Source organism: Rhinopithecus roxellana, chromosome 5, assembly GCF_007565055.1.
Source record: "Rhinopithecus roxellana isolate Shanxi Qingling chromosome 5, ASM756505v1, whole genome shotgun sequence".
Taxonomy (NCBI): Eukaryota; Metazoa; Chordata; class Mammalia; order Primates; family Cercopithecidae; genus Rhinopithecus; species Rhinopithecus roxellana.
The window spans coordinates 174,404,453-174,417,776 of record NC_044553.1 but is presented as its reverse complement, the minus strand read 5'-3'; the positions used below and the strand labels follow the sequence as shown (position 1 = coordinate 174,417,776).

Sequence of the window (13,324 nt, the reverse complement as noted above, 5' to 3'; positions counted from 1 at the left end):
CTGAGATGGGCAGAAATGTCCCAAGGAAAAGTATTTTAAAGTTCTTGATTCCAAACCACTTTCCTTTTCTCAGATGTGATTATGCTCTACTGAGGGCTATTTATGCCTCCTAATTTTCAGAGATGCTGGGCCAGGTTTCTAGAGGCTTAGACTTTTATAAGTCTATATTCAGGCTGGGCGTGGTGGCTCACGCCTGTAATCCCAGCACTTTGGGAGGCTGAGGCAGGTGGATCACCTGAGGTCAGGCAGGTTGAAACCAGCCCGGTCAACATGGTGAAACCCTGTCTCTACTAAAAATACAAAAATTAGCCGGGCGTGGTGGCGGATGCCTATAATCCCAGCTACTGGGGAGGCTGAGGCAGGAGAATTGCTTGAACGCAGGAGGCGGAAGTTGCATTGAGCCTAGATCGCTCCACTGCACTCCAGCCTGGGCAACAGAGCAACACTCCGTCTCAAAAAAAAAAAAAAAAGACTATATTCAGACCATAATAGTTGCCCTGATAAGAATCAGAAGCAGATGAGCTAAAACAAGTTAGTAAAGTTCTTTATACCCTCCCTTTGCATTTCTGAGAAACCTATTGGAAGGACTTATTTCTGCTTTGGGCATGCAAGAATCCAGAGAGATAGGAGCTGAGTGAGTAGGTTGATAACAGGGAAGCAATAAGTAGCTTTACAGTAGGACTGTTCTGAGAACCCAAAGGAGATATTTGACAAAATTTGCCTTTTTTCTGCAATAGCTTTGGTTCCTACTGTCTTAGAAACCACTTACTCCCGTTGCCCCCTGGGACAAGAGAGTCAAAACCATCTTTAGATCTACAAGGGAACCAATCTTAGCTAAAGGTTTAATTCTAGTCAGTGTTTTAAGCTCCATGAAAAGCTACTTTAGGGCCTATGAGGAATGACCCCTAGGTGCAGATCTCCGGACATTCAAAGAACTCATGTACTCTTGGCTATATCTGATGTTTAGGGAACTCTTAAATGGATAGGTGCTTTGTTCTACCTTTCTATGTCTTCATAGTGAGGTATGTAAGAAAAAGGCATTGGGCTACAGGTAGAGCTAGAGTCTTGTCATATGTTGCCATTAATCAATGATGTTACCTTGGACAAGTCACTTAGCATGCGTGGCCTCAATTTCCTGGATGATCTCTAACATCTTTTCTGAAACCATGACTATGGCTGTATATAGGAAATGTAGACGTGACTGTCTTATGGAACAGACTGCATGGCTTTAGAGGTAAATGTTGGAGAATAATTTGCAGCTAACGTGCATCCCAGGAGTTCACCATTTAGTGCAGTTCCCAATCAGAATTTCTTTTAACAAATCATATTCATTGAAAATGATAGTCACCATCTGGACAGTTCTGGAGCCTACAGCTAAACTGGTTTGAAGATGTTTTCTCTTCTTAATAATATCCTGTTGTGTTTATCCTTTGCCAAGGTTCTGTGACTCCCCGACCAGTGACCTGGAAATGCGCAATGGTCGGGGTAGAGGCAAACGCATGCGTCCCAACAGTAACACTCCTGTCAATGAGACAGCCACAGCCTCTGACAGCAAAGGGACCAGTAGCAGCAGCAAAACCCGGGCAGGAGCCAATAGCAAAGGCCGACGGGGCAGCCAGAATTCTTCAGAGCATCGCCCACCTGCCACCAGCACTTCTGAGGATGTCAAGGCCAGCCCTTCCTCAGCTAATAAGCGGAAAAACAAACCCCTTTCAGACATGGAGCTAAACTCTAGCTCAGAGGACTCCAAAGGGAGCAAGCGTGTCCGTACTAATTCCATGGGCTCAGCCACTGGCCCCCTTCCTGGGACCAAGGTAGAACCCACTGTTCTGGACAGAAACTGTCCCTCCCCAGTCCTGATTGACTGTCCCCACCCAAACTGCAACAAGAAGTACAAGCACATCAATGGACTTAAGTACCACCAAGCTCATGCCCATACAGATGATGACAGCAAGCCGGAAGCGGATGGGGACAGTGAGTACGGAGAGGAACCTATTCTCCATGCAGATCTCGGGAGCTGCAATGGTGCATCTGTCTCACAAAAAGGTTCCTTGTCCCCTGCCCGCTCAGCTACCCCCAAAGTTCGACTTGTAGAGCCCCACAGCCCTTCTCCTTCAAGCAAATTCAGCACAAAAGGCCTCTGTAAGAAAAAGTTGAGTGGGGAAGGGGACACAGACCTTGGGGCCTTATCCAATGATGGCTCTGATGATGGACCCTCAGTGATGGATGAAACAAGCAATGATGCCTTTGATTCTTTAGAAAGGAAGTGTATGGAAAAAGAAAAATGTAAAAAACCCTCTAGTTTAAAACCTGAAAAGATTCCTTCCAAGAGCTTAAAGTCAGCCCGTCCCATTGCCCCTGCCATCCCCCCACAGCAAATCTACACCTTCCAGACAGCCACCTTCACAGCAGCGAGCCCAGGCTCTTCCTCAGGCTTGACCGCCACAGTGGCACAAGCCATGCCCAACAGTCCCCAGCTCAAGCCCATTCAGCCCAAGCCCACTGTTATGGGAGAACCTTTCACAGTCAACCCTGCCTTGACTACAGCCAAGGACAAGAAAAAGAAAGACAAAAAAAAGAAGGAATCTTCAAAGGAACTTGAAAGTCCTCTGACCCCTGGGAAGGTGTGTCGAGTAGAGGAAGGCAAAAGCCCATTCAGGGAATCTTCAGGAGATGGGATGAAAATGGAGGGACTCCTAAATGGTTCATCAGACCCCCACCAAAGCCGACTGGCTAGCATCAAGGCTGAAGCCGACAAGATCTACAGTTTCACAGATAATGCCCCCAGCCCTTCCATTGGAGGCAGTAGCCGCCTTGAAAACACTACCCCTACTCAGCCCCTGACTCCCTTACATGTAGTGACACAGAATGGAGCTGAAGCCAGCTCAGTCAAAACCAACAGCCCTGCATACTCTGACATCTCTGATGCTGGGGAGGATGGGGAGGGCAAAGTAGACAGTGTCAAATCAAAGGATGCTGAACAGTTGGTTAAAGAAGGGGCTAAGAAAACTCTTTTTCCCGCTCAGCCTCAGAGCAAAGACTCACCATATTACCAAGGCTTTGAGAGTTACTATTCTCCAAGTTACGCACAGTCCAGCCCTGGGGCTCTCAACCCCAGCAGCCAGGCAGGAGTGGAGAGCCAGGCCCTGAAGACAAAAAAGGATGAGGAACCTGAGAGCATAGAAGGAAAAGTGAAGAACGATGTCTGTGAGGAAAAGAAGCCCGAGCTGAGCAGTTCCAGTCAGCAGCCCTCAGTCATCCAGCAGCGTCCCAACATGTATATGCAGTCCCTGTACTATAACCAGTATGCCTATGTGCCCCCCTATGGCTACAGCGACCAGAGTTATCACACCCACCTTCTGAGCACTAACACGGCTTACCGGCAGCAGTACGAAGAACAGCAGAAACGCCAGAGCTTAGAGCAGCAGCAGCGGGGAGTGGACAAGAAGGCAGAGATGGGCCTGAAGGAGCGTGAGGCAGCACTCAAGGAAGAGTGGAAGCAAAAGCCGTCAATTCCACCAACTCTCACCAAGGCCCCCAGCCTGACAGACCTTGTGAAGTCAGGACCTGGCAAGGCCAAGGAGCCAGGGGCTGACTCAGCCAAATCAGTCATCATTCCCAAGTTAGATGACTCTTCAAAACTCCCGGGCCAGGCCCCTGAAGGCCTTAAAGTGAAGCTGAGTGATGCCAGCCACCTAAGCAAGGAGGCCTCTGAGGCCAAGACAGGCGCTGAGTGTGGTCGACAGGCAGAGGTGGATCCAATACTCTGGTACCGACAGGTAACTGTTGCTCTGGGAGGAAGTGGAAATACCGTATGATAATCATCTGTCTTCCTCACAAATAAGGGCTGTCCTTGTATAGGGGTTCAACGGAATTGCGATTAGCAGGAGAGATGTGTAATTTTAAGGATTCTTTACCTTTATAAACCATTTTAATGTTTTTTATTTTATTTTAATGTTATTTTTTCGAGATGGAGTCTCACTCTGTTGCCCAGGCTAGAGTGCAGTGGTGCTATCTTGGCTCACTGCAACATTCACCACACCCAGCTAATTTTTTTTGTATTTTTAGTAGAGATGGGGCTTCACCATGTTGGTCAGGCTGGTCTCAAACTCCTGACCTCAAGTAATCCACCTGCCTCAGCCTCCCAAAGTGCTGGGATTACAGACATGAGCCACTGCACCCAGCCAATTTTTTTATTTTTATGTTTTTTTGTTGTTGTTGTTGTTGTTGTTGTTGTTTGTTTGTTTTTTTTTGAGACGGAGTCTCGCTCTGTCACCCAGGCTGGAGTGCAGTGGCCGGATCTCAGCTCACTGCAAGCTCCGCCTCCCAGGTTCACGCCATTCTCCTGCCTCAGCCTCCCGAGTAGCTGGAACTACAGGCGCCCGCCACCTCGCCTGGCTAGTTTTCTGTATTTTTTAGTAGAGACGGGGTTTCACCGTGTTAGCCAGGATGGTCTCGATCTCCTGACCTTGTGATCTGCCTGTCTCGGCCTCCCAAAGTGCTGGGATTACAGGCTTGAGCCACCGCGCCCGGCCTATTTTTATGTTTTTATAGAGACCAGAGTCCCTCTCTATTGCCCAGGCTGGAATGCAATGACATAGTAATAGCTCACAGCAATTTCCAACTCCTAGGCCCAAGCAATCTTCCTGCCTCAGCCTCCCAATTAACCAGGACTACAGATGCATGCCACCACACCCAGATGTTTTAATTTTTTGTAGAGAGAGGTCTCACTATGTTGCCCAGGCTGGTCTTGAACTCCTGGCCTCAAGTAGTCTTCCTGCCTCAGCCTCCCAAAGCACTGGGATTCATATTAATGTTTTTTAAAAAGCACTTTTATATCCATAGCAGGTGTTTTTTCCATTTGACAAGAAAGGCCCAGACAAGTTAGCTTGATTTGTCTAGGGTTTCTTAAGACCTCACTAGCCAAGCCAGGATTAGAACTGAGGTATCTCGATTCCTTGTCTGTGTTTCTTCCACTGTTTGGTTCCTGTGAAATGAGTTATTGATGGTCTCTCTGTTTTTTAGAGTAGGTACAAAGTATACTCATTTACTGAGTTTCTTTAACAAGGATTTTATAGGTTGAGTTAGAACTAGGAACTTGGAATCTCATATCTTGATCTGCTCATGAGACTTAGAATGTCTTCCCTTCCCTCTTAGTACAATAGTTATGCCTCCCTCCCTCCTCTGATCTGAGTGTCACTTACAAGCTTTCCACCCCCCTGAGCGTGCTCTGAAATAGTGAAACAACCTAAACATCTTGGAAGGGGCAGCCTCTCCTATTTCAGTCATTTCCCCAGAATGTTTGTTCTTACCTAGAAAACATCCACTGATGCACGGACGGATTTTCCTTTTCTCCCCCTGCCCCATCTTGTTCCCTGTGGGTGGGTGCAGCGGTGGGGGTGGGGGCTTTTTAACCAAAAGGGAGCAGAGTGGGATTATAAACAAGATCAGTAAGAGGCCAAGATCCTACTCTGCCCCAGGTGTCTAGTAATTATCTGCTCTGGTGGTTCTACTGGGACCTTGGGCTTGAAATATATCTGTCTTATCTGTACAACACCCAGTCGTTGTTCTGTGATTTTTGTAGGAGGCAGAGCCCCGGATGTGGACATACGTTTATCCTGCCAAGTACTCAGACATCAAGTCGGAGGATGAGCGGTGGAAGGAGGAGCGGGACCGCAAATTGAAGGAGGAAAGGAGTCGGAGTAAGGACTCTGTCCCCAAGGAAGATGGGAAGGAAAGCACAAGTAGTGACTGCAAGCTGCCCACGTCGGAGGAGTCTCGCCTTGGGAGCAAGGAGCCCCGACCAAGTGTCCATGTGCCTGTGTCCTCCCCACTCACCCAGCACCAGTCCTACATCCCCTACATGCACGGCTATTCCTACAGTCAGTCCTATGACCCCAACCACCCCAGCTACCGGAGCATGCCTGCTGTGATGATGCAGAACTACCCAGGTATAGCACCAAGTGCCAGCCGCTATTCCATTCACTGGAAGGGGGAATGAAGCACAGATTTCACATCCAGAGTTTTCTTGCTCAGCCCCAAGGCATATTGAGGCTCACCTAGATGACAGCCCTTTTTTCACTGAGTCGTTCTATGAGGTAGCCACCCTAACCCATAGTTCCTTGAATGACCCATAATGATAGTCTTTAGCCTCTTTAGCCTCACTCCTTAGAGCTTCCAGCTTCCTACAGCAGCCTAAATAGTCTGAACATTCTGGTGACATTGTTTTGTTGTTTTGTTTTTTTTTTTTTTTTTTTTTTGAGACGGAGTCTCGCTCTGTCGCCCAGGCTGGAGTGCAGTGGCCGGATCTCAGCTCACTGCAAGCTCCACCTCCCGGGTTCGCGCCATTCTCCTGCCTCAGCCTCCCGAGTAGCTGGGACTACAGGCGCCCGCCAGGTCGCCCGGCTAGTTTTTTGTATTTTTAGTAGAGACGGGGTTTCACCATGTTAGCCAGGATGGTCTTGATCTTCTGACCTCGTGATCCGCCCGTCTCGGCCTCCCAAAGTGCTGGGATTACAGGCTTGAGCCACCGCGCCCGGCCGACATTGTTATAAAGCACACTCTAAATAGAAGTAAGCGTTTCAAAGAGAAATAGGAAATTTCTTACCCTTGAGGCGTTCCTTTCTCCCTGTCACTCACACCTGTCAGTATAAAAATCATAGTTGCATTTGTTGAGTGCTCCCCCAGAGCCAGGCGCTGTCCTCTGAGATTTATGCATATTATCTTTTTTAATCCTCCCCATCACCTTAAGTAGTAAGTATTGGTATCTTCATTTTTGATGATGAAGAAATTGAAGCTCAAAACAGTTATTTATTTGTTCAAGGTTACCAAGCTGGTAAGTCTCAGAATAAGGTTTTGAGCCCAAGGCTCTGACTCCAGATCCTGTGATCTTTCCACTTTATCATATCACTTCTCCAAGATGAATCTGAGACCAGTTCAAAGAACAGTATCGGATCTATGGAAGTTGGCTGCAGGAAACAGGGCTGTGTTCCTAGTATCCCTTAGCTAATTTTTCCTGTAGAGCTCAGTAAGGAAAGGTCAAGCCAACAGTCTCAGCAAAGACACTATGTTAGAAAATACCTCAGCCTGTGCCTTGGAAAGCTGATGCCCGCCTAATCAAGCTCACTAAAGCAGAGCTTCCTCTACCTCTCCCATCTCTTTGAATGTTTGATTTCTCCTTCCACAGGTTCATACCTGCCTTCCAGCTACTCTTTTTCTCCATATGGCAGCAAGGTCTCAGGTGGTGAAGATGCTGACAAGGCACGAGCGAGCCCCAGTGTCAGTTGTAAATCCAGCTCAGAGTCCAAAGCCCTGGACATCTTGCAGCAGCATGCCAGTCACTACAAGAGCAAGTCTCCCACGGTAAGAGAAGTACAGTGATGCTGGCTGTTACCCAAAACCAGTAAGGCCAGATCCAGGGTCTGGGAGAAGGTGGGCAAGTTCAGGTCCTGACCACAGTGCAGCTTGGCTGACTTGACATTGGCAGCCCCCAGGGCATCTTCTTGATTCTTACATGTCTTGCGCTTTTAGGGGTCATAAGGTGGCACCCTGGGCATCTCACTCAGGTGTGGGTGTTTGTGTGTGTGTGTGGTTGTATATATGTGTGTCTCACTATAGTGCTTTTGTGTCTCTGGTTTCCTTTCCAGATAAGTGATAAAACTTCTCAGGAGAGAGATCGAGGAGGCTGTGGGGTGGTTGGGGGTGGTGGCAGCTGTAGCAGCGTTGGGGGAGCAGGTGGGGGTGAACGGAGTGTTGACCGGCCCCGCACCTCTCCTTCCCAGCGCCTGATGTCCACACACCACCACCACCACCACTTGGGGTACTCGTTGCTCCCAGCACAGTACAACTTACCCTATGCAGCAGGTAAGCCTCTTTTCCCTACCACCTGTTATTTTGTCTTGTTTTGTTTATCTTCATCCCAGTAGTATGTCTACATCTTCATCCCAGTAGTATGTCCACAGCTAGGACCCTCCTCCCTGCCTCATAAGAATCCTTTTTCAATTTTTTTTTTTTTTGAGCTTCTAATCTGTGCACAGTCCTAACCTCCTGCTGTCATTAAAGCATATGATATTTATTCCTCCCTTGGAGTTTGGGGACTCTTAAATTCCTCCAGAATACTAGCCTTGATATTCAGAAGAATATGGCACAGGTGTTCCCCAAAGGCAAAGAGAAACAATCAGCTGAGAAATACAGCCTTATTATCTATCTTCAGCAAATATATCTGGCTGAGTATCAGATTTTTTTTTCTGTCAGCACCCCAAAACTCAGGGAAAATGGTTAATGGAAGGTTTCTATGAGTGCTGCACTAACATGTTCTCCTGCTCACTCAGGGCTTTCTTCTACAGCCATTGTTGCCAGCCAACAAGGCTCAACTCCCTCACTCTACCCACCCCCCAGGAGGTGAGAATGGTAAGTAACTTTTGTTAATTTGGGGCAACACGTAAAGCTGGGATAGTTGCTACCTGGATCACAGAATCCCTAGGTGAGGAATAGCTATGAGGGGTCAGCGGTCTGGAATCCATAGAACACTGGCCAAGCCTCTTGTACAAGAGTCTCCCATGAAGCCATGTGCCTCTGAGAGGACCTGTGGAACACAGTGTCCCCTAGGGACCAGTACTGGCCACTCCTGCAGTTCATTTTCTTGGAGTGCCACCTTGTGGTTGTTTTACCAACAGGCTGAGTGCCTGGTTATCTGTCCATGTTTCCCTTGCAGACATCAAGTGCCCGGATAAAATCAGCTTCATGGGCCCGGACTGGCTCACCCAAGGAGGTGCTGAAGGTGCCATTTAGACATCAGTTAAATGGTGTTGATCACCCTGTTTGCCGTTTCCTCCATGACTGAAGGCAGACCCTTGGCTATCTCACCTCCACCAGACCTCCGGACTACCTGACCCTCCATCTTCCTCAGGAGCTGGAGAGCTGGTACTTAGCAAAAATATTTATTCTCTCAGCCACAGTCATGACTGTTGTGGCCTCTGTGGAGATGAAGGCACGGAAAGCAACCAGGGGAACATGGCCTCAGCCCAGAGAAGCCACCGCTCTGTTCCCCAAGCCCTTGGTCTGCTGCCAGAGCAGTACCAGCCCCCCTGCCCACCAGGGAGGGACCCCCACCCCCAAGCACTGGGTAAGGTCTGAAGACAGCACAGCAGCCATACCCCTCACCATCATTACCACCATCACCAGATTCTGCATCTCCCTAGTGCTTTGCACCCTGGGAATTGGCAGCATGTGGAGGAACTAGAATCTCAGGAAAGAAATTGGGGGTTGTTTTCTACGTAATTGTGAAAACAAGGTCTTCAAATGTGGAGACTTCTCCCCATTTACATGAGCACATGTAAACGCTCACAACCTAGCCTGGAAAGGAAGACCAAGGCATCTGCCCCAATATGGCCTTGAGCTGCCTGTGAGGCAGGGGGCAAGGGTTCCACCACCAGCACAGGGCTCCCCAGGGACACTGGGAGCAAGCTGGTGCTGGAGCATGAATGGCATCTGTGAAGTAGAACCTGCGTCCCCACTAAGTCCTGCTGCTTCTTATTCCCCAACTCCTTGCCCTTTTCCCTTCCCTCCTAACCCCTTGGTGCCTTTCCCAGGGGGATCCCCACACTGGTCTTGCCTCTTCTTTTCCACTGCTTGGCTCTTAAGCCTCAGGCAGATAAACTAGTATTCTCCCCAGCATGGGGAACCTTGGAGTCTGCCAGGTCACCTTAGGGCAAGGCCCAGAAGGCAGCCCCTGGGAGCACCCAGCAGTTCTTGGAGATGTACTGTCATCTAGCCATCTGATATCTTCCTCATTTGGGGCCACAAATGTATACAGCCCAATTCCTCTGTCTACAAGTACATGATTTTATATAGCTCAATCTATAACTTCCATGTGGGCCAATATAAGCTGTGTTTCTTGGTAACACGTATTTTGTTTGAGGGGCCACTGGCCGTGGGAGGTTATTTGTTCCTTAGACCCTGGGATAACACATCCAAGCCATTACTTATTAGAGTCTCAGAATGTACTCAGTGGAGCTGTGCTTTGAGGTAGCCAACATTTCTCTGCTCTCCTTAGAATTGCAGTCTCCCAATGGAAGCTTTATGCTCTTTGTACTGGGAAAGTGAGGATGATTTGGTAGCTTTATTGGGGTCATGTCTTCCCCAAGGTGTGGGGAGCTTTAGCTTACGTGGCTTTTGAGGTATCATCCCTCTATTCTCCCCTCCTATCTTTCCATGACCCTCTGGATTGAGAGAGGTAAAGACTGACAGACACCAGCGTAGGCTGGAAAAGGGAGTGTGTGACCAGAGTGCCAAAAATGACTAGGAGCAGGAACTGCTCCAACTCAGTTTGGAGAATGGGAAACGGGACAGTAAGCACAATGCCCAGTAGTACTTGATTTCCAAGGACCCTGGAACCCTACACATGAGAGGCTTAGGGTCACCATCTGCTCAAGAGGATCCCCTCTGATCTACAGGCCTTTCCCCTAGGTGTCTACGTCCTCGTTTTTGTTCAAGTTGGGTTCTGAGCCCTCCGCCAAAACCATTGTTTTAGACCTCTTGGCAGGGCCCCAAAACAACCTCCCTCATACCCATCATATTCCCTCTGCCTCCTGCTGCCCTCGTGGGCAGTGCTCTGAGCAGTGACCTCCCTTTCCTCCATGGAAGTAGCTAGTGCAGACACCTTCACCCCACCTCACCTGAGTCACCTCAACCAAGAGGGTGACTGAATTTCGGCCTGATTATGCCCTCCTGGAGCTCCTGTGAGGTGGAGCCAAGGGCCCCTCTCTGTTCCTGTTTGTTTCAAAATATTGTTGTGTGTTTTGTATCTGTGGCACTGGCCTGCAGCATACTCTGTACATATTGTAAAGAAACCGTTTGGAGTAATTTTCTTTTGCATTGGGCAGGTGTGGCCCTGCATTCCTGCCCTTTCCACTCGTTCTGTAACAGAGGATGAACTTCTGTATTAGCTGGGCAGCCTTGGGTTCTCCAGAAGAGAACAGGTTTTTCTTTTCCTTTTTAAATTTTCTTCTTAAACATTTGGCTCTTTGATCCTCATATCCAAGTCTCCCCTGAAGAGTAGGAGCTGCTCAGAAGAGCAGGTGAAAGCCACAATGGCAGATCCTGATGCTTGCCAGGCCTAGTCTTCCCTCCAAAATAACATGAAGCAGCAGCTGTGGAGATTCTTGACAAGTGCTAAGTGAAAGATTTGCTGTCCACCTCTACATGGGGAGGAGAAACACAGGTGGGAGCTACCTGTGGCATCCATGATCTAGTCAGAGGGATGAGATGCTCAGCAGGGATCCCCATCCTATCCCACCCCACAAAGAAAGGCTGGAAAAACTTGCTACCAAGGGCCAAGACCACCAGACCAAGCCTGTCTCTGAGCCACCCCTGCCCAGGCCCTCACAGACATTGCTCACTGGGCTTCCCATCGAGGAGAAGCTGAAGAGAGAGGGGGTCTCATCCCCAGATAGATCAGGCAAGGCTTGAAGAGCTGCTGTTTGGGATCCACATCAACTACTTCCTCATTTTAAGGTATGGCAGTTCCCTTCATCCCCTTTTCCTGCCTTGTACATGTACATGTATGAAATTTCCTTCTCTTACCCAACTCTCTCCACACATCACAAGGTCAAAGAACCACACGCTTAGAAGGGTAAGAGGGAACCCTATGAAATGAAATGGTGATTTCTTGAGTCTCTTCTTTCCAGGTTTCAAGGGGCCATGGGAGGACTTAGAGAGTTGCGAGTGAAGACTGCAGAGGGCTAGGAAAGTATTGTATACAGGTTTTGAGGCCACCCATGTCACTTATCCCGTATACCCTCTACCATCCCCTTGTCTACTCTGATGCCCCCAAGATGCAACTGGGCAGCTAGTTGGCCCCGTAATTCTGGGCCTTTGTTATTTGTTTTATTATTTGGAAATCCCAGGAAGCTTTCCAGTGATCTCCTACCATGGGGCCCTCCTGGGATCAAGCCCCTCCCAGGCCCTGTCCCCAGCCCCTCCTGCCCCAGCCCACCCGCTTGCCTTGGTGCTCAGCCCTCCCACTGGGAGCAGGTTGGGGCGAGCTGGAGGCCCGGGCTGGAGGGGCAGTGTTGCTGTTCATAGATTTTGTTCCATTGGCGTTGCTCTGTTGGATTTAATTTCAGTCTTCCTGATTCTTCCCTTCTGTAAAGTGTACATTACCAAGTTCCTTGTTTTTTTATATATATATATAAATATATATATATACAAACTGTACTCTTTTTGCCTTTGTACATTCAGGCAAGAAGAGAAAATAAATCTTTTTAAGAGACAATCACAAATCTGTGAGGGCTGCTGGTTATTTCTCCTGGAGTTTGCTGCTGAGCTGCCTCTTCCTTCCTCCCAACTTTCCTGTTCTCCCTCAGCTTTCCTGATCTTCCTGGCCCTGCTCCATATGCATCCTCAGCTTCACTTTCCCTGGCTGATGGCAAGTTGTTGAATCCAGTGTCCAGACTACCTGCCTTGTAACCCTTTTCTGCCCAGCATTGTTTTCTGGCTTGGCCAGTGGCTTAGCCCAGGAGCTTTACTCTGTGCCCTGGCCTCCCCTCTCTTCACCTTTAGATTCCATTCACCGAAGTGACTTTGGACCCCTGGGTACTCTGGGACCTGTTTCCTGGAGGCCCTGGCTTGGGAAACTCACCTGTGAAACTATGCAGCTGGGAGCTCTCTGCCTAAGAGTTTGCACTATTTAAACCTGCCTGGGAGTTAGGACGGATGGTTTTAGGAATGACCAGGAAACTACCCCTAAAACTCTCCCTACATTCCAGCCTCTAGAATGCTCTGATCCAGAGCTCAGTGGATGATTCCCAGCTGGTGGACTCTGTGGCTACCCCATCAGAACAAGGGCTAAGGGTTTATGGGTCAAAAGTATTTGATCAGAATTTTAAAGGGTGGTACACTCTGAAACACAGCCCAACCAAACCATTGTTTGGCCTCTCTTTTCCTCTACCTTCCTCCTCCCCCCTTTTTCCCCTCTCTACTTCCTCTTCTTAATTGGCTTTGAAATTGAAGTATATTTTTAAATTATTTGTTGTATTTATTGAATAAAGTTTTTAATGTCCCTGTTCTTAAATTTAGACTTAGTTTGCCTTTCACACTCCACTCCCACCCCACCCCCAAAATATTCTACCTTGTAAGTTGCTTTTTAAACTGTAGTGCAGCCTTTTGGGTACCATATTTCTTTCCTGTCAGTGGTCTTCAATAACAAAAGTTTTTTTTGAAAACGAAAATCTTCCACTGGGTGCCTGGGTTTCCAATTTAGCCTTTCTGACTCTAGCTGTATTGAAGAGGAACCACCAATAGGTGGCAGCAGAATCTCAAGCAG

At 48.4% G+C, this 13,324-nt stretch overlaps 1 protein-coding gene across 3 annotated transcripts in view; it reads left to right on the top strand.

Moving 5' to 3' along the window:
- Nucleotides 1-13,072, top strand: part of ZNF609 (zinc finger protein 609) — a 238,610-nt gene extending 225,538 nt beyond the window's left edge. For 2 of the 3 annotated variants that reach the window (XM_030929873.1, XM_030929875.1), the window contains 6 exons: nucleotides 1,439-3,779; nucleotides 5,585-5,951; nucleotides 7,187-7,362; nucleotides 7,647-7,863; nucleotides 8,331-8,409; nucleotides 8,714-13,072. In XM_030929873.1, coding sequence (XP_030785733.1) covers nucleotides 1,439-3,779; nucleotides 5,585-5,951; nucleotides 7,187-7,362; nucleotides 7,647-7,863; nucleotides 8,331-8,404 — 3,175 coding nt within the window. In that variant the 3' untranslated portion in view covers nucleotides 8,405-8,409; nucleotides 8,714-13,072. The remainder of the gene's footprint in view (nucleotides 1-1,438; nucleotides 3,780-5,584; nucleotides 5,952-7,186; nucleotides 7,363-7,646; nucleotides 7,864-8,330; nucleotides 8,410-8,713) is intronic. The other variant, XM_030929874.1, reaches the window with a different exon arrangement.
- Nucleotides 13,073-13,324: the final 252 nt, after the last annotated feature.